Below are 20,011 nucleotides of genomic sequence, written 5' to 3'. Positions count from 1 at the left end.
GTCCAGCCTGCTGTCCCCTCCGCCAGAGCCTGCCCCACACCATGTCCCCAGGTGAAGCCCACACCAGGCCCTTTCATAAAGATGCAACCGGCAGGTCAAGCCAGTGACTCCAGAGACATACAGGATCTACTTGTTTACGTACAAAAGGCAACTTCAAAGACATATAATGGAAATGAAGGTCAGTTGACAAGCTGACATGCTAAAAATTCAGGAATACAGTGAGTAGAACACTTGAGCTCAGGGAACACAAATCCACAGCATGAATCTGGTCACACCGCTCCCCAGCCTGCCATGGGGAAGACGCTTATGTAATTCAGGGCCATTTCAGGGAAAAAGATTACAAAATTTAAAATACTAGATCAGATAGGAAATGGAATACTGACTTAGGATAAGAAAAGCCATCACAAAAAGTTAAAAATTTAAAAGGGTCCAGTACCACAAACAACCGGAAGCAGAGAACAATGATTTTTTTTCAGATTCACTGACTGTCACAACTTTTCATAACTTTTCCTGCAATTCTTTTTAGTATTTTTTTTTTTTAGAGAGACGGAAACAGTGTGAGTGGGGGAGGGGCAAAGAGCAAGGGAGGGAGAGAATCCTAAGCAGGCTCCGCGTTGCCAGCACAGAGCCCCATGACAGAGCCCCATGCGGGGCTCGAACTCAGGAAACCATGAGATCACGAACTGAGCTAAAACCAAGAGGCGGACACTTAACCAACACCCGGGCGCCTCCTTTTCCTGAAATTCTGACGGCACACTCCTCCATTCCCTCTTCACAGGACACCTGGACTGCAGGTTCGCGAACAGGAGCCGAACAGACCCCGGGCACCCCGGCTGTCGTCCAGTTTCAAGATGTCATTTTGTAGCGGAACTGTTTTCCGTATTGAGAATAGAAAGATAACGCAGCCATGCCTCAGCACACTTTTTCTGTGAGGGCCAGTAGCTACTTTGGCTGCATGATCTCAGTTGCAACTACTCAGCTCTGCCACTGGGGCATGAACACGGCTACCGACAACAGATAAGTGAATGGACTGTGTTCCGATAAAACTCTGTTTACAAAAACAGGCAGCAAACAGAAACATCTACAGTGGACCTGTGAGGAGCCGGGTGAACTCTCTCCTCAGTAGGATAACCACGTAACTGGTGAAAATCCTTTTTTGTTTTTCAACAACCACTCAAAATATCTGGAGATTGTTCTAAAGTCGATACAACAAATAGAGAAATGTTTATTCAAGAATGTGTACTCGAGGCACCTGGGTGGCTCAGTTGGTTGAGCGTCCCACTTCAGCTCAGGTCATGATCTCGCAGTTTGTGAGTTCAAGCCCCATGTAGGGCTCTGTGCTGACCGCTTGGAGCCTGGAGCCTGCCTCGATTTCTGTGTTTCCCTCTCTCTCTGCCCCTCCCCCACTCACACTCTGTCTCTCTCATAAATAAATAAACATTAAAAAATTTAAAAATATTAAAAACAAAATAATGAAGGCCAGAGGCAGTGGTGTTAATTAAGGATGACCAGTAAAATTAGCTCTCAACAATAAAGGTGAAAAAAATACTCCCACACAAACAGCAACAGGGAGATTTCGTTGCTAGCAGCATGCCTCGTAAGAAAATACTAAAGGAAGTTATTCAGGCTGAAAGCAAATGGCACCAAAGAATAATTTAAATTCTAGAAGTTTCTAGAAGAAACACAGACTACCAAAACCAACTTAATAAGATATAGCAAATCAGAACAGATGAATAACAAGCAAAGAGGCTAAATTGGTGATTTAAAACTTCCCACAAATTATAGCCCAATCCCAGATGGTTTCTCTGGTGAATTCTACCAAACATTTAAAGAAAAATTAATACCAATCCTTTAAAAACTCTTCCAAAATATAGAAGAGGAAGAAATTTCCCTATTCATTCTCTGAGGCTAGCATTAGTCTGATACCAAAATCAGACAAAGACCTTTATCTCTTATGAAAACAGATGGAAAAATCCTCAACAAAACCCTAGCAAACCAAATCTAACATCATATTAAAAGATTATATACCATGACCAAGTGACGTTTACCCAGGAATGCAGGTTTAACATCTGAAAATAAATCAATGTAATAAACCATATTAACAGAATAAAGAACGAACTGTATGATTGCTGCAAGACTCAAAAAAAGAAATCTGGCAATATTCAACATCCTTTCCTGAAAACACACACGCACACACACACACACACACACACACACACACACACACACTTGACAAGGAGCAGAAGAGAATTTCCTCAATCTGATAAAGGACATTGAGGAAATACACACAGCTAACATCATGCTTAATCACGAAGGGATGAATGCTTGCCCCGTGATCAGGAACAAGACTTCTATGGGAATTTACCACTGGCACGTTGGTTGGTAGGAGAGATGTAGGTATGGGAATGCAAGCTGGTGCAGCCACTCTGGAAACCAGTATGGAGGTTCCTCATAAAACTGAAAATAGAACTACCCTACGACCCAGCAATTGCACAACTAGGTATTTATCCAAGGGATATAGGTATGATGTTTCGAAGGGACACATGCACCTCAATGTTTATAGCAGCACTATCAACAATAGCCAAAGCATGGAAAGAGCCCAAATGTCCATCAATGGATGAATGGATAAAGAAGATGTGGTATATATATATATATATATATATATACACACACACACACACACACACACACACACACACACACACACAATGGAGTATTACTTGGAAATCAAAAAGAATGAAATCTTGCCTTTCACAACTATGTGGATGGAACTGGAGGGTATCGTGCTAAGTGAAATTAGTCAGTCAGGGAAATACAAATATTTCACTCACATGAGGACTTTAAGAGACCAAACAGATGAACATAAGGGAAGGGAAGCAAAAATAATGTGAAAACAGGGAGGGGAACAAAACATAAGAGACTCTTAGATATGGAGAACAAAAGAGGGTTACTGGAGGGGTTGTGGGAGGGGAGATGGGCTAAATGGGTAAGGGGCACTAAGGAATCTACTCCTGAAATCATTGTTGCACTATATGCTAGCTAATTTGGATGTGAATTATAAAAAATAAAATAAAAAAAAGACTTCTAATAACATTGTACTGGAAGTTCTTGCCAGGACAAGTGGCCAAGAAAAAGAAACAAAAGACATCCAGACTGGAACAGAAGAAGTAAAACTATCTCTACTTGCAGATGACATGATCTTATATAAACTCCTAAAGAATCTGCTAAAAAACTATTAGATCCAATAAAGAAATTCAGCGAGATGGCAGGGCACAAGATCCATATAGAAAAATCAATTGTTATTTCCGTGAATTTTATTCTATGAATAAACTGAATGTGAAACTGAAAATCTGTCTACAATAGCACCAAAAAGAAAAAAAAAACCTTAGTAATAAATGGAGTCAAGGAAGTGCAAAATATGTACACTGAAAACTACAAAACACTGTTGAAATAAAGATCCAAATAAAAAGAAAGACATCCCATTTTATGGGTCAGGCTGTTAGTATGTCGACACTCTAGATTCAATGTAATCTTATCAAAATCCCTACTGGAGTTTTGCAGAAATTGAGAAACTGCTCCTAAAATTGACATGGACATCCTCATCAACACTTGTTATTTCTTTATTTTTTTGGTTCTAGCCATTCTGACAGCTCAAAGGACTGGGAACAGCCAGAACAATCTTGAAAAAGAACAAAGTAGGGGCAACTGGGTGGCTCAGTCAGTTGAGCATCAGACTTGGCTCAGGTCATGATCTCACGGCTCATGAGTTTGAGCCCTGCATTGGGTTCACTGCTATCAGTGTGGAGCCTGCTTCAGATCTTCTGTACCTGCCACCCTCTATCCCTTCCCCACTTGTACTCTTCTCTCTCAAAAATAAATAAATCTTTAGGAAAAAAAAAAAAAGAAAAAGAACAAAGTAGGATGACTCATGCTTCCCTACTTCAAAGCTTAGTACAAAACTACAGTAATCAAGACCATGTGCCCCTCCCATAAGGAAAGACAAATCTATTGATGCAACAGAATGCACACTCCAGAAATGAGCCCTTACATGTGGTCAGTTGGTTTTCAACAAGGATGACAAGATGATTCAATGGAAAGAGAAAAGTCTCTTTGATAATGGTGCTGAGATGACTGGAAATCCACACGCAAAGAAGGATGAAATTGGATCCCTATCTCACACCTCACACAAAAAAATCAGCTGAAAATGGATCATAAACCTAAATGTGAGGACTATACTCCGAATACAACACAGAAATACATCTTCTTGACCTAACGGCAATGATTTCTTAGATACAACGCTAGAAGCACAGGCAACAAAAGAAAAAAAAAAACCGATACATTGGATCTCACCAATATTGAAACCTTTTGTGCCTCAAATGATACTGTCATGAAATTGAAAAGACAACCCACAAAATGGGAGAAAATGCTTGCAAATGATCCATCTGATAACCCCAATACGGGACTTGTATCCAGAATATATAAAGAACTCCTATAACTCAATAATAGAAAGATGAATAACTCAATTAGAAAATATGCAGAGGAAATGAACAAACATCTATCCCCCCAAAAGAAACACACACATATATGTGTGTGTATGTTTGTGTGTGTATATATATATATGAACAGCCACTAAGCACATGATGAAAAGATGCTCAACATCACTAGGGAAATCAAAACCACAGTAAGGGGGTGCCTGGGTGGCTCAGTCCATTAAGCGTCTGACTCTTGATTTCGGCTTAGGTCATGATCTCATGATTTGTGGGTTGGAGCCCTGCATCAGGCTCTGTGCTGAGTGTGGAGCCTGCTTGGGATTCCCTCTCTCTCGCTCTCTCTCTCCCTCTGCCCCTTCCCCACTCATGCAAGCATGCACATGCTCTCTTTCTCTCTAAAAAACAAAACAAAACAAAAAAAACCACAACAAAGTAACACTTCACATCCACATCCAAGAAAAACACAGAGTACAACAAGTTCCAGGGAGGATGTGGAGAAATCAGAACCCTCACAACAATGCTAGCTCAAATGTAAAAAAAGTGCAGCTGCTTTGGGAACTGGTCTGGCAGTTTTGCAAAACGTGAGACAGAGAGCTGCGGTTAAGATTCAACAATTCCACTCCCAGGTACGTATCCAAGAAAAGCGACGCATCTACCCATAACTCATACAGGAACGTTCATAGCAGCGTTTCTCATAAGAGCTGAAAAGCAGAAACAATTCAGATGCCCATCGAATGACAAATGGATAAATAAAACACAGTGTTATCTCCACAATGGATTATTAGCCACTAAAAGGAATAAAGTATGGACACACACTACAACATAGATAGACGCTACAACGCGGATGAGTCTTAGGAATGCTATACTATTAAAGAAAGCCAGGAACAAAGGACACATATTATATGAGTCCATTTATAAGAAATGTCCCGAAGAGGCAAATCTACAGAGACAGAAAGGAGATTAGTGATTGCTCAGGACTGTGGTGGAGGCTGAGTGGAGAGGATTGAACCAGAGAGACTGCTAACCAGGACGCGGCTTCTTTGGGGAGTGACAACAATATTCTAAAATTTGATTGTGGTGATAGTTGCACAACTCTGTGAATATATTGAAAACCATGAACTGGCGATTTTGAATGTGAATCACATCTTAATGAAGCTGTTGGTGGGGGAGGGGAGGAAACCAGGTGGCAGGAAGCATGGGTCTGTGTGTGACAGCTTGCTAATCCTGGTTTGAGCAGGTTGAGGGAAATATTTTCTTTATTTTTTTTAAAGTTTATTTATTTATTTTGAGGTGGGAAGGGGCAGAGAGAAAGGGACAGAGAGAATCTCAAACTGGCTCTGTGCTGTCAGTGCTGAGCCCCAGGTGGGGCTCGATGTCATGAACCGTGAGACCGTGACCTGAGCAGAAATCAAGAGTGCTGACACTTACCTGACCGAGCTCCCCAGCTCCCCTTCATTTTCAAATTATTGATAATTTAGATAAGCTATTGGTGGTGTAATGGGAACACTGAGATGATCAAATCTGGAGACACTGCTATCCAGTTTGTTTTCTGATGTGGATTTCAGGGCATTTCAAGTTTTCTCTCTCAGCCTGATTTTAAACGCTCTCTGAATTGGGAACACTCAGTAACAGTTCCTGTTGACATTCTTACTTATTGCAGGGGTAATATTCTGAGCTTCATGTTGTCTTTGATGTTGTCAACATTTCATGTCAAGTCAGAAAGAAGTTTAAATGCTTTTCCAATGTGCTCATCAAATTCACCCCTCTTCATTAACTGAATCCAGTTAATGTCAAACATTTCAAGAGCCTGTCTGTTCCTTCCCTTTGATATTTATCTCTTCCTCCTAATGAATGGCTGCTTTGGGTTTGATCTGAAACCTTTTCTTGTTACAATTAAATTTTTGTGTTAAAAAATTTTTTTTTAACATTTATTTATTTTTGAGAGAAAGCGACAGTGTGAACGGGACAGAGAGAGAGGGAGACACAGAATCGAAAGCAGGCTCCAGGCTCTACACTGTCAGCACAGAGCCCAATGTGGGGCTCGAACCCATGAGCCATGAGATCATGACCTGAGCTGAAGTCGGACGCTCAACCGACTGAGCCACCCAGGTTCCCCTACAGTTAAATTTTTGAAGTCGGCATTACTTCTCCTCATTTCTTTACTCCTTTTCCTCCTCTTGCCTTCTATTAATTTTTACCTGAATTTTATTTAATACATAAATTTGAAAAAGATGGTACCTTTATGCATCTGTCCAAATCAGAAGTCTGTAATTTCTCCCTTATTTTTTTACCGAAGAGTTCCAAAACAACTTTCAAAGTTGCAGTTCAACTGGTGTATTGAAGCTTCATCAACGTTTTGAATAAACTTTCTGCATCCCATTTGCACTCAGCTTTCTCTCCTGGTCTCTGAAAATTTATTTTAGCACCTCTTATATTTTGAAATCCATATGCTGTGAGGCGTGGACAGCTTTTTAACAAGCAGACCATCTGGTTACACTTAGCCTTTTTAAAGAAACACCCAAGTTGGATCTGTGTTTAAAGGAGCCCGTCTGCAAGATAAACCTCAGAGGCAAACATAAACTATTGCCAATACGGAAGCCGCTGTGCCCTCAGGTATAGCTGAGCCACTTTTTCTGCAATGATCTGAGGGCCATGAGCTGCGTACCACGCAGATTCCACAGTGAATTGACGTGGTGGTGGCCGGAGTGTCTCTAGACGTTATTCCTGCCCCTGGACAGCTACAGTCAGTAACTTAACTGGACACGAAAGATACTGAGACCACATACACAAGCCAGTAAACAGACTTCAAATGCAATTTCTCCTTAGTTGAAGCCACAGAGCACACATTGCCACTCTACTGCTGGTGCAAGAAGTATATCGGAGGGGAAGGGGATGTGAAAAGAGAAGTGATCTTTTTTTTTTTTATTTAAAAAAATTTTTTTTTAATTTTTTTTTCAACGTTTATTTACTTTTGGGACAGAGAGAGACAGAGCATGAACGGGCGACGGGCAGAGAGAGAGGGAGACACAGAATCGGAAACAGGCTCCAGGCTCTGAGCCATCAGCCCAGAGCCCGATGCGGGGCTCGAACTCACGGACCGCGAGATCGTGACCTGGCTGAAGTCGGACGCTTAACCGACTGCGCCACCCAGGCGCCCCAAAAGAGAAGTGATCTTAATTGATTACAGTTAAATTACTTCTGCAAACTTTATGAAAACACATGACCATGTGAACACATGACATCGTAAGGGACCCAATGGAAGTATGAGGTGCTGGAGCACACGCATCCTAAGATTCATGGTGGATTCACCTCTGCTCTTCTCTCAAAACCTTCCGCAGGCTCCTGCTGCTGCAGGATTCAGACTAGCTCTTTAGCCTAGCCTGGCCCTGCCTGACCGGCTCCTACTCGCCCCTCCTGCCTCATTGCCCACCACCATGCCAGGCACCCAGACACTGACTGGTCTCTGGACAGACCACACTTGCTTCCCTCCCAGCCTTTGCAAATGCTGCTGCTCAGGAAGCCTAACACTCCACTTCCTTCCCCCACACCCAGGGCAGCAGATGCCAAAAAGACATCCCCCTTCAGGACTGAGGCTCTCGCTCCCCCAGCCATGAAGTGTGTTGGTTGTCCATGCTCACAGTTGAGTCCTTTTCCAGGAAATGCCCTCAGCCAAAGAGCGCTGCCTAGCCCAGAGTCATGCCTCTTTCCTGGGAATAGCCACAGCCAACCACTGGTCAAAGTTGGGCACAGGTCTGAAAGTTCAGCCCAGAGCTTTGGGTGGGGTCTGCTGAGACCCATAACGTGGCCATATTGCTATTTGATGCCTCACTCTTCCCACAGACGTGATCCTACAGGCGTTCCCCAGGAAGATGCCCACAATTGGATCTCTGTCTCAGAGTCCATTCCTAGGGAGCCATGCTGCCAACTCTGTACCCACGTCACTGCCACGCTTCCCTCCTGGTTCTCCTCTCTCAGACAAACCCATGCCTGCCTCCCCTACCCCTGTGCACATCTCTGCTTGGGAGCCTGCCTCAGCTCTTCCTTCCTTCCTTCCTTCCTTCCTTCCTTCCTTCCTTCCTTCTTTCCTCCCTCCCTACCTTCCTCCCTACCTTCTTCTCTCCCTTCCTTCCCTCCTTCCTTTTTCCCTTCCTTCCTTCCTCCCTCCCTTCCTTCCTCTTTCCCTTCCTTCCTTTCTTCCTCCCTCCCTCCCTCCCTTCCTTCTCTCCCTTCCTTCCTTCCTTCTTCCCTTCCTTCCTTCCTCCCTCCCTCCCTCCCTCCCTCCCTCCCTCCCTCCCTTCTTCTCTTCCTTCCTTCCTTCCTTCCTCCCTTCTTCTCTCCCTTCTTTCCTTCCATTTCCCTTCCTTCCTTCCTTTTTCCCTTCCTTCCTCCCTCCCTCCCTCCCTTCCTTCCTTCCTTCCTCCCTCCCTCCCTCCCTCCCTTCCTTCCTTCCTTCCTTCCTTTTTCTCTTCCTTCCTTCCTTCCTTCCTCCCTCCCTCCCTTCCTTCTTCTTTCCTTTCCTTCCTTCCTCCCTTCCTCTCTCCCTCTCCTTCCTTCCTTCCTTCCTTCCTTCCTTCCTTCTTCTTTCCCTTCCTTCCTTTCTCCCTCCCTCTCTCCCTCTCCTTCCTTTCCTTCCTTCCTTCCTTCCTTCCTTCCTTCTTCTCTCCCTTCCTTCCTCCCTTCCTTCCTTCTTTCCTTCCTTCCTTCCTTCCTCCCTCCCTCCTTCCTTCCTTTTTCCCTTCCTTCCTTCCTCCTTCCCTTCCTTTTTCTCTTCCTTCCTTCCTCCCTCCCTCCCTTCCTTCCTTCTTCTTTCCTTTCCTTTCCTTCCTTCCTCCCTTCCTCTCTTTCCCTCTCCTTCCTTCCTTCCTTCCTTCCTTCCTTCCTTCCTTCCTTCTTCTTTCCCTTCCTTCCTTTCTCCCTCCCTCTCTCCCTCTCCTTCCTTCCTTCCTTCCTTCCTTCCTTCCTTCCTTCCTTCCATAGGCTTCTCACCCTTCCTAACCTACCAAGGGACTCCCAGACCTGCCTTCATACCAGTGTGAGCCCTTGTGAGGTGAGACAGAGTCTTCCACTCTCCAGATTCTCCTTCCCAGGGTCTGGGCAAGCAGTCAAAGGCTCCACCATCATAAGGCTGGTGCACAGCTGGCAAGCCTGGGGTCAGGCAGATGTGTCTGCAGGCCACCAATGATGCTGGTCATGACCTTCCAGACCACAGTTACCTCATATCTTACCCCAAAGTGCCCCTCACTCAATCATTGAAGAGAAAGAAAGAACCCACAGAAACACTGGCTGGTGGCCCCCCAGCTGGTGGTGCAAGGTGGGGCTGGCAGGCAGGGAAGAGGGCCCAGGTAAGAAGATGCTGTGGAATGAACGTTTGCATCCTCTCCAAATTCTTATGTTCAAGCCTAAGCACCAGTGTGATGGTATTAGACCCATCACATGACCCGGTGGTCATGAGGGTGAAGCCCCTTATGAGATTGGCACCTTTATAAAAAGACACTAGAAAGACTATTTCTGTCTCTGAAACGTGAGGACACAGCAAGGGCAGATGGCATTCTGTAGCTGTCGCCAGAACCTGACCAGTCTGGCATCCTGATCTCAGACTTCCAGCCTCCAGAACTGGGAGAGACAAATGTTGGCTGTTGAATCCCCCCAGTCTATGATATTTTTGTTACAGCACCCTGAGCTGACTCAGACACAGAGGGAGTGAGGGCTCCTGGCATCTCTGAAGGCTGTGACTGGGGTCCAACTTCCAAGTCACTGCTGGTCGAGGGCACCAAGGACCAGGAGGATGGAGGAGGCTAGACAGTGGTCCCCTTGTCCCTATGGGACAAATTGGTGCCAAGTCTGGAAATAGGAAGCTGGGTGGGACAAATCGGTGCCTAGTCTGGAAATAGGAAGCTGGGCTCAGGACAACTCAGAACATTCCACATTGTGATGGGCCACCTCTCCCACAAACTTGGGTCCAAATGCACAGAGGCAATACACATGCATTGTAGAGAACACGAAGCAAGGCAGAAAGAAAGGAAAACTACCCTTAATTCCACGACTCAGAAGACATCCTTCCGATATTTTGTTTTATTTCCTCCTAAATGACTACGAGCATTTGACATCACCTCATGTGAACAATTTCATACTCCGATGCCTCAGTGCTATTATTTTAAAAAACATGTTTAAGGTTATTAAAATGCTTTATAAACATGTGTTTAAATGCCTACAAATATTTCATACAATAGAGAGGCTGAAACATTTAAAAGCACAAAGCCACCTGTCCTGAGTGAATCCTGGGCCTGTGACAAATCCAAGGGAGCTGCTTCACAGGATAATACCGTGGAGAACACTGATGCATCCAGGCAGGGGCCAGGAATTCTGCTGGGTTGCTCTGAAAGCCTGAAAGGTAGACTGCCTGTTTCAGGGAAGTGCACGGTTAGCATTTCTGAACCACTGCGGTCCTCAGCCTTCCTCTACCTGCCAGCATGTGCCAGGTGGGTACCACATGCCAGGAGCCTGTGAGGATAAGTGAGCTGGACACTTAGGTGACTTGCCCGAGAAGAGAAAGGATGCCCGAGGTCACATGGTGAGGAAGGAGACCCAGGGCTTGAACTTTTGGGTCCAGATCCTGGGCTGCCCCTGTCACTATGCCTGCCTGCCCCTTCTCAGCTGTGCAAGGGAAACATGAGGCATGACACAGGGGCATCATGGGGCCCTTACACCAGGCCCGTGTCTCTGAAACTAAATTCATGAAAATGGAGAGTGGGTGTTGCTTCCCCAAGATGCTGTGTGTCAATGTGAGAGCACTTGGAGGACTCTTTCCTGCCAACATGCTGAGGTGGGAGCCATCTTTGACCCCCCTCTGCTCCAACCCTGGCTCAATCAGGGAGGGCAAGGTGAGCCCACCAGCCTGGCCTGTGGGGCAGAGGGCACCTGAAAGGACCCTCTGTGCTTGGCCTGTCTCTGCTCCAGGGCGTGCCTGTCTGGCAGCAGATTTGAGCAACGTTGCCAGCACCCTGAACAGGGCACGACAGGGACAGGCCTCCTGGGGAGCCATGGGTAATCACCAAGTTTTTTGTTTCCTGGATTCTGATGCTTTGACATCTGGACCCCTGCTGACCCTAAAGGGACTGCCCCTTCCAGGATTAGCCAGTTTCTAAGGATAGTAAACAACTCACCCAGTAGTGGGATTTTTAAATGCAAACCAACCAATAATCCAGAGCTGATGACCCAAACACTTCCTCTATCAGACTCTCACATTCAAGGTCACCTTCTGTTCGAATCACCCCCGGGGGAAAGGTACTGGATGATACCAGAGGTATCAGTCCCTCCTGCCCACTGAAATTATTCACATTGACCAATCCCAAGCCTGCTTACCCTGCCTCACCTGTTTTTTTCTACAGAAACCACAGCTGCTCCCATGCTTTGCCTCCTAACCTGACCCACCCTGGTACTTTGGAGCATGGCCCCCTGGAACCCTTCCTTCGGGATCCATGACAAACAAACTGTTTCTCTGATCTCTTGGACTTCCTCCATGTCAAATTTTATGTAAATACACTGTACTATGAAACACAAGTCCTCCCTGTTTCATCTGCCCTCCCTGGCCTTCCTCACCAGGCTCCCTCCCGGCACCGTCTCCCACCTGGACTGCTCCTCTCACTTTTCGGGCGTCAGTGGGGGTCATTGACTGGGAAGCCTCTCTGGGTTCCCCAACTGGCCACTCCCCAGCCCCGTCCTCACTGCCTCTTCATGTTCATGGCTGACCGCCACAGACAGTAAGGTCTGAAGGAGGTGGAGGGGCAAGACACATGCAGTGAATGTGAAGGAACGAATGAATGAATGAATCTGACCAAGCAGACTGATGCTCAGGCCCACTGCCCACTTCTCTGTCAGAGGGCAACACGCTCCCCTCTCCCCTCTCAGCCAAACCCACCTCTTGATTCCATGGGAGAGCCATACACCACTGGCCCTTGCTCCTCCCCACCTTGATCCTCTCTGCTTCATTTCTCTGAGGCACGGGGCCCCGAACCCCAAGGGTGCTGTTGACATCCCCTGCCTACCCGACCCTCACAGATTCTGACCCAGGGCAGGCTCACTGTGAACCTAGAGGGTGGAGGGCGGGTGGTTCGTTTGTTTGCTCTCTCTAGGTCATCCCTGTGTGTGGAATGTAGGTACGGATTGTTCTGTCTCTGGGAAATGGTGGATACACAACAATGAGTAAGCAGGGGCATAATCTGGGTGTGGAGGCCAAGAGGGGACAACGTGCTTGGGATGAGCTGCTGGAGAATGTGGACAATGAGGATCCTAGGAGGCCACACTGTGTCCTGAGCCTAAGCTCTGTCACTCCCTGCAGGAGAGGGGGGTGGTGGTGGTGGTGCTGGGGCCAGAGGGAAAGGGACAGCTGAACACTTCACAGCCATGCCTCCCCATCCCTGAGATGTCCTGCTATTTCTCCAATGAGGCCAGACTTCTGCCTGCACCCTCCTCACTCCCCTGTTTTGCAGGAAAGGGGAAGGTAAGGGAGGGTTGCCTCCCAAATAAAAAATTACATGCAATAACGAGTAAGACTGCAACATACAAACACACACAGGCAGAGGAGTGTGATAGGTCCCAGGAGGTGCGCCTGCCTCTTCCTGTGTCCCTGCACCCACCCTCTCCACACACACCAAGAATCCCTGATGTGGGTCAGTTTTCCCTGTGCTCTTGTGAACCAGGGTGGGCTGACCCCAGCCCCAGCTCTGCCCCGGATGCCTTCAGCATTGCTCTGTTATTTAACAAACAGAATGTAATATTATTTACTGGGCTAAATGAACCAGGGTCCCACCACCTAAAATGAAAGAAGGGCAGTGGCCAGGTCAGTGGTTTCTGTGAGGAGGAGCGCTTTGGCCACATCTGGGCACCTTCCTTACCAGACACCACCTCCCCTCACCCTCCTCACAAGAAGAGGGGGGCCGACTGGCTGGAAGTGCAGGCATTCTCTGGCCCATGTTCCTCCCAGCGGCTGGGGGTCCTGTGGGGTAAAAGCCTGTGCAGGGCTGCCTCCCACCGCATCCACCTTCTCTCTGTGCAGGGTGGACGGGTCGAAAGTAAGGACACGGATGGGGCAGGAAGCCATGCTAGCTAGTCTCAGCCCCCACCTCAGTGTTTACAAAGCTGGTCATAAGGGATGTGGCAAATGCTCCCGGGCCCGTGTTCCCTCCACTGAGCTCCTGTGCGGGAGGAGGGCTATGTGGTCAGTTCTGGCTTTACGAGATCCCTGGCGTATTACTAACAACAACCCACCTCGAACTTCTAACAGCTCGTGAAGTCTGGGGGCATTGCCAAATCACCTGGGCGCACTCTTAAAAATCACCAGTTCCCACCCTAACATAACACCAGCATTCTTCACAGAGCTAGAACAAATAATTCTAAAATTTGTATGGCACCATAAAAGACCCCGAATAGCCAAAGCAATCCTGAAAAAGAACACCAAAGTTGGAGTATCACAATTCCAGACTTCAAGCTGTATTACAAAGCTGTAATCATTAAGACAGTATGGTACTGGCACAAAAACACTTAGCTCAATGGAACAGAATAGAGAACCCAGAAATGGACCCACAAACGTATGGCCAACTAACCTTTGACAAAGCAGGAAAGAATATCCAATGGCAAAAAGAGAGTCTTTTGAGCAAATGGGGTTGGGAAAACAGTGTGGACGTTCCTCAAAAAATTAAAACTAGACCTACCCTACAACCCAGTAATTGCACTACTAGGTATTTATCCAAAGGATAGAAAAATGCTGATTCAAAGGGGCACATGCACCCCAATGTTTATAGCAGCACTATCAACAATAGCCAAAGTATGGAAAGAGCCCAAATGCCCAATGACTGATGAATGGATAAAGAAGACGTGGTATATATATTTAATGGAATATTCCTCGGTAATGAAAAAGAATGAAGTCTTGCCATTTGCAACAACATGGATGGAAGTGGAGTGTATTAGCTAAGCAGAATAAGTCAGTTAGAGAAAGACAAATATCATATGATTTTACTCATCTGTGGAATTTAAGATACAAAACAGATGAACATAAGGGAAAGAAAGCAAAAATAAGATAAAAACAGAGAGGGTGACAAATCATAAGAGACTTCTAAATAGAGAAAACAAATTGAGGGTTGTTGGCAGGGTGTTGGGTGGGGGGAAGGGCTAAAGGGGTAATGGCCTCTAAGGAAGATACTGGTTGGGATGAGCACTAGGTGTTATATGTAAGTGATGAATCACTAAATTCTCTTCCTGAAAATAAATAAATAAATTTTGATTAAACAAAACAAAACACAAAAAACAAAAAACCACAACAATTCCCAGAGCTTCAAGCAAAAATTTGTACACAGGTGTTTATAGCAGCGCTATTCACAAATACCAAAAGGTGGGAACAATCAAAATGTCCATCAATGTATGAACAGATAAACGAATTGTGGTCTAAGCATGAGGTAGAATATTATTCAGTCATAAAAAGGAATAAAACACTGACACATGCTACAATACAAATGAACCTTAATAACATTCAACAAGAGAAGCCAGACACAAAAGGCCACATACTGTGTGATTCTATTCATGTGGAATTTGAGAATGGGAAAATCCTTAGAGACAGAGGCAGATTAGTGGTTGCCAGGGGCTGGAGACAGCTTAATAGGGGAGTCACTGCTTAATGGGGTCTCCCTTTGGGGTGATGAAGTTCTAGAACTACATAATGGTGACAGGTGCACAACACTGTGAATGTACTAAAAGGCCATGGGATTGTAGAAGATGGTTAAAAGGGCAAATATTAAAAAATTAAATTACTAAATTTATTACAATTAAAAATTGAAAAATAATTTAAAAATAAGACAAAACAAAACAAAACAAAAACAAAAGTAATTCCTGATCCTTACCCTAAACCAAAATCTTTAAGAGTGGGCTTAGCACTGGGTGTTGTATGGAAACCAATTTGTCAATAAATTTCATAAAAAAAAAAAAAAAAAGAGTGGGCTTAGAAATCTGTGTCTTGAAGAAGTTCTACCAGGAACTAAAAGTAGCCAGAATTTAAGGCCTGCATGGAGGGACCTCAGGCCTGGACGACTTGGGGGCCTTTTTAGGCCTGATGTTGGGGCACAGGTGCTGTGGGCACTCCCCACTCCCCATCCCCAACCACCAGGTCTGCAGGGCTTCTGTGGGCTGAGCCCACATGGTCTGTCATCAGTGGTCTGTCACCCACGCTTTGGCTCCCCTGCATGAGCCAGCCCTCAGCAAGTGATTTGCTGAAGAGTGAGCATGTGATTTCATCTGAGCCTGTGAGAACCAAGCCCAGAGTTTCGGCAGAAAGGACAAGGTAAGAAAAGCCCATCTTTTGTCAAGTTGCTGGAGGGTGGGAAGTGGGTCTGAGGCTGCTGGCAGGTGCCGGGGCAGCCAGCCATGGAGCCTGGAGCCGCCTCAAGGGAACAAGTGTGCCCACCAGGGGGCAAACACAGAGGCCCCAGGGAAGGAGAGGCTAAGCTAAGCCTGATGATGCTGGGGCTAGGGACCCAGGTGTCACCAACCCCCAATTTTGGCCTTAAAGTGAAGTGACCCAGTCACCCACAGTGTCCACGGGGGGACAGAAGACTGCCAGAACCCTGAAACTGCTCCTCAGAGTAGGGATTCCTGAGTTGGGGGGTGCTTGGAGCACAGTGAGAAACTCTGAGACACCAGGTTTGCTCCGACAGAAGAAATAGTGGGTTCGAAGTGGAGGGGACAGAAACTCTGGTGTCACATGTGAGGATTTATTAGGAAAGAGGCAGGGATGCCTGGAGAAGACCCCTCACCCGGCTCCACCTGTGGTGCAGGGCCTGTTCCTGGAGATCTGGGCATGTCACACTGCCTGCCCTCTGCTCCCACTCACCTTGCCAGGTGCACACATGGTCCCGTCCAGGGGGGGGCCCTTCTTGGTCTTGCAAAAGTAGGGATTGTCAGGGTGGCTGCACCACAGCTGTTTGCAGGGGTCGAAGGTCCGGAACTAGAAGAGAGAGCAGGGGCAGCTCACCAGGCTGCCTCCCACTGCAGGTCCCTTAGGGTCCCCCAGGGTCCTCTTGGACAGGGTGGAGTCAGGCACGATTTGGTGGCCCATGGTGGCCCACGTGTGATGCCCTGAGCTCTGTATGATTCTGAGGTTGTGACAACCTCCAGCATGCAGTAGCTGCTTCCTGTCCCTGTGGTGGCTGAGGGGCCTCCCCAGCCTTCAGTCCTTGGCCCCTGCACCTGCCATGGAGTCTGGACAGACAGCTGGGAGTCAGTATACCTGGCAGGAAGTCTGGTGGGCATCCCTCTGGCCCAGGTACGAGTGGCTGGTGGCTAGGAGGGGCTGTCACTGCAGGGCCCTAGGGGCACCTACTATCCCCCAGCTGAGGACTCCACCCCCTAAAGCCCTCCTGGAGCTCTCCCTTCTGCCCTTCTCTTGCTTCAGCCCTTGGTATTTGTTCCGTGAACCTCACAGTCGCCTCTTCTCTGGCCTTTCTGTTTGGCTATCCCCATACCTCTTCCTCTAGGATGTCTCTGAGGGATCCAGCTGACACTCAGATATGGCCATGCTATCCCCCTCTTTAAACATTTCTAGAGCTTCCTGTTGTCATGAGAATCAATCCCCCCAAGTTCTTTAGGCAGTCATGCAAGAGCTTAGACCACCTACATCAGTACCCAAGTTCACCATTTGCTTGCTCTGTGGCCTTAGGCATGTTATCTAAGTCCTCAGTTTCCTCATCTGTAAAGTGGGAATATTTTGCACACTTCCTTCATGCAGTTGAGAGGAGCATTAGGTCAGATGCTAACAGACACTAATGCTCTTGCCATACTGCTTGCGACAGGGTGGGCCCTGATCAGCAGGTACAGTCAATCCTGATGGCTGGGGTTCCTACTGCTGGCTCTGTCCTGGCACTAGATCCTAGTAACAACCGGTGGGTTCTCTGTACGCTATGTTCCCTCACCTCTAAGCCTTTGCACATGTGATTCCTGCCTTCCAGAATGTTCTCTCTTCCCATTTAGCCTTTATACCTCACTTCTTCCTCGGGGAAGCCCTCCTGAACTCTGAAGGCAATGCAGAGGACTCACCAGTACTTCCCCACCATCCCTTCTGATGCCCTGGTCACAGCCCTGGTCACCAGGACCATGTCCAGACTTGCCAGGTGGGCACTGGGTGCCAAGTGGGTGAGGGGCAGTGGATGCAGAGGGAGAGGCTGCTGTCCTGGAGGCCTGCTCCGGCCTGCCCTCTGGAGCCACCCCAACACCAGCTGCCTCCTAAGAAGCTAGCCAGGCAGGGCGAGGTGCCCCCTCCCCAGCCCCCAGGGTGCCCTGACACTCACTGCCGTGCACATCATGTAGCCCAGGCCGAAGTCGAAGCGGCACTGCTCGTTCATGGAGTAATGCAGCCCTGGGAGCTGGGGCAGCGCCGGCCAGTCGTGGGCAAAGGGGTCATCCCGCAGGCAGTCATAGGAGCTGTGAGGAGACATAGTGGTGCCACAAGCGGCCTTCGGTGCCATGGGGGGAGGGGGCGTCCAGCCCAAGAGGCAGCCGCAGCCCCTCCTGGAGCCATGGTGGTGGGCCTATCTGCACACTCCAGCTCTCAGCTGTGCTGCCTCCGCATCTCGGTAGCTGTAAGCTACCCAGGCATCCCATTAAAGGTGCAGCTGCTGCGCCCACTTTTCAGGCCAGGCGGGTCACACTGACAATGGGATCTCTCCCCACCATACATACACACACACACACACACACACACACACACACACACACCTGCACTGCTCTCCCTCTCCCTCCCCTGTGCCCCAAACTGGAGGGCTGAGGCCTGGGGCTGTGCCCAGGCACATTGGGTTGGGGGCTGGGGCGGGGGGGTTGTGCATGTGCCTTCCTAGAGCTGAACCCAGGGCTGCGGGGTCACCACGGGACACGCACGGGGAGGTACTCACTGCAGGTAGCGGCTCAGCTCCTGCTGGCTGCAGCGGGACCAGTGGAAGCGGTGGAAAGCTGCCTGCACCAGCGGCGCCATGATGCTGCCCAGCCGCACCTCGTCACCACAGCGGTTGCCCTGCCCATCGTGCTCCATGCCCAGCCTGTGCGGGGGACAAAGGCAGCCTCACTGGACCGTCACCTTGGCCACACTGACCTGGCAGCTGGGGGGCCGCCCCAACCTCCCCCAGCGGCTCCCCGCGTCCTGCCCCCCCCCCCCCCCGCCCGTGGTTTTCTCTGGTCTGCCCTGAGCTGGGTTTTTTGTCAGCTCGGTTCTTAAAACCAAGGACACTTGGGGGCCAGTGTGCAGAGGCCTGCCCCTCAGGATCCTGCCCTCCAGGGGGCGCTGTTTCTTTTTTTTTCAACGTTTTTTATTTATTTTTGGGACAGAGAGAGACAGAGCATGAACAGGGGAGGGGCAGAGAGAGAGGGAGACACAGAATCGGAAACAGGCTCCAGGCTCTGAGCCATCAGCCCAGAGCCTGACGCGGGGCTCGAACTCACGGACCGCGAGATCGTGACCTGGCTGAAGTCAGACGCTTAACCGACTGCGCCACCCAGGCGCCCCAGGGGGGCGCTGTTTCTTGAGAACGCAGTGGAGGCCGAGGCGTCTGCAGCCCGGAGTCTCCACCCACTCAACCGATGGGGTGCACATCCCTGCACAGACCCAGAGGCCCTGCGAGGTTTACAATCAAGCTTGCCCGGCCCCCAAATTCAGGGGACGCCTGGGGCTTGCACACCTGGTTGGGTTGTGGCTTCCCTGCCTCCAAGCTCTCTAATTCTGGGCGAGGCTTCCTCAGAGCCCCTGTTATTCATGTGTAAAATGGGGTAAGGAGCCCCTGCCCAGGGGCTTGAACGGCATAATGCCTTGAAGGCCCCCAGCAAGGTGGCCCTGGATTTGTTCATTCTACTGAGGGAACTGCCCTGTGCACTGCTGGGGTCAGGATATTACATCCCAAGTGCTTTTCATACAGAGGAGACATTACATCTCAAGTGCTCAGGGCACAGAGGAGAACAGGGGAGCCCCAATCTTCCCCACGCAGCTAGGACAGCGAAGCCACTTACACATGGCCGGTCTCGTGGGCCACCACGAATGCCGAGGAGAAGCCATCCTCGTGGTTCAGAGTGCAGCTACGGACGGGGTGGCACATCCCGGTGACAGGAGCATAGCCTGGGAGGAGACAAAGGGTGGCTCTAGCTCCCAGGCCCACAGCCCTGCCTGAATCAGGGGGCCCTGGCCCCAGTGCCTCTGCCCCCCACTGTCCCCAGAGCAAACAAGCCAAACCAACTTCCCAGGAGACAGGTGGCCCCAGGCAGCAGCCCTGTCCGTCAGTGTCCACACTGCAGCCGGGGTGAGTGTCCCAGGTCTCAACTGCTAGGACTCCCGGTCCCCTCTGCAGCTTCCTGCCTGCTGTTCTCCTGCACCCCACTTCCCACCTTCCCACTTTGCGGAGTGACCTTCTGGCCCCTGGGCAATACATGGCCTCCACCCCACCTCCCGAAGCTGCAGGAACCCTGGCCCTCTGAACCCACTCCCTCAGGAAGGTCTT

General features: G+C 48.7%; 1 protein-coding gene across 1 annotated transcript in view; it reads right to left on the bottom strand.

Moving 5' to 3' along the window:
* Positions 1-20,011, bottom strand: part of ADAMTS2 (ADAM metallopeptidase with thrombospondin type 1 motif 2) — a 245,145-nt gene that overhangs the window by 31,484 nt on the left and 193,650 nt on the right. Inside the window, exons 7-10 of the mRNA XM_023254116.2 lie at positions 19,527-19,632; positions 18,422-18,565; positions 17,822-17,954; positions 16,369-16,482 (exon numbers count right to left, since the gene is read on the bottom strand). Coding sequence (XP_023109884.2) covers positions 16,369-16,482; positions 17,822-17,954; positions 18,422-18,565; positions 19,527-19,632 — 497 coding nt within the window. The remainder of the gene's footprint in view (positions 1-16,368; positions 16,483-17,821; positions 17,955-18,421; positions 18,566-19,526; positions 19,633-20,011) is intronic.

Source organism: Felis catus, chromosome A1, assembly GCF_018350175.1.
Source record: "Felis catus isolate Fca126 chromosome A1, F.catus_Fca126_mat1.0, whole genome shotgun sequence".
Lineage (NCBI taxonomy): Eukaryota > Metazoa > Chordata > Mammalia > Carnivora > Felidae > Felis > Felis catus.
Note: the sequence above shows the minus strand (reverse complement) of the source record. Positions and strands in the feature narration are given on the sequence as shown.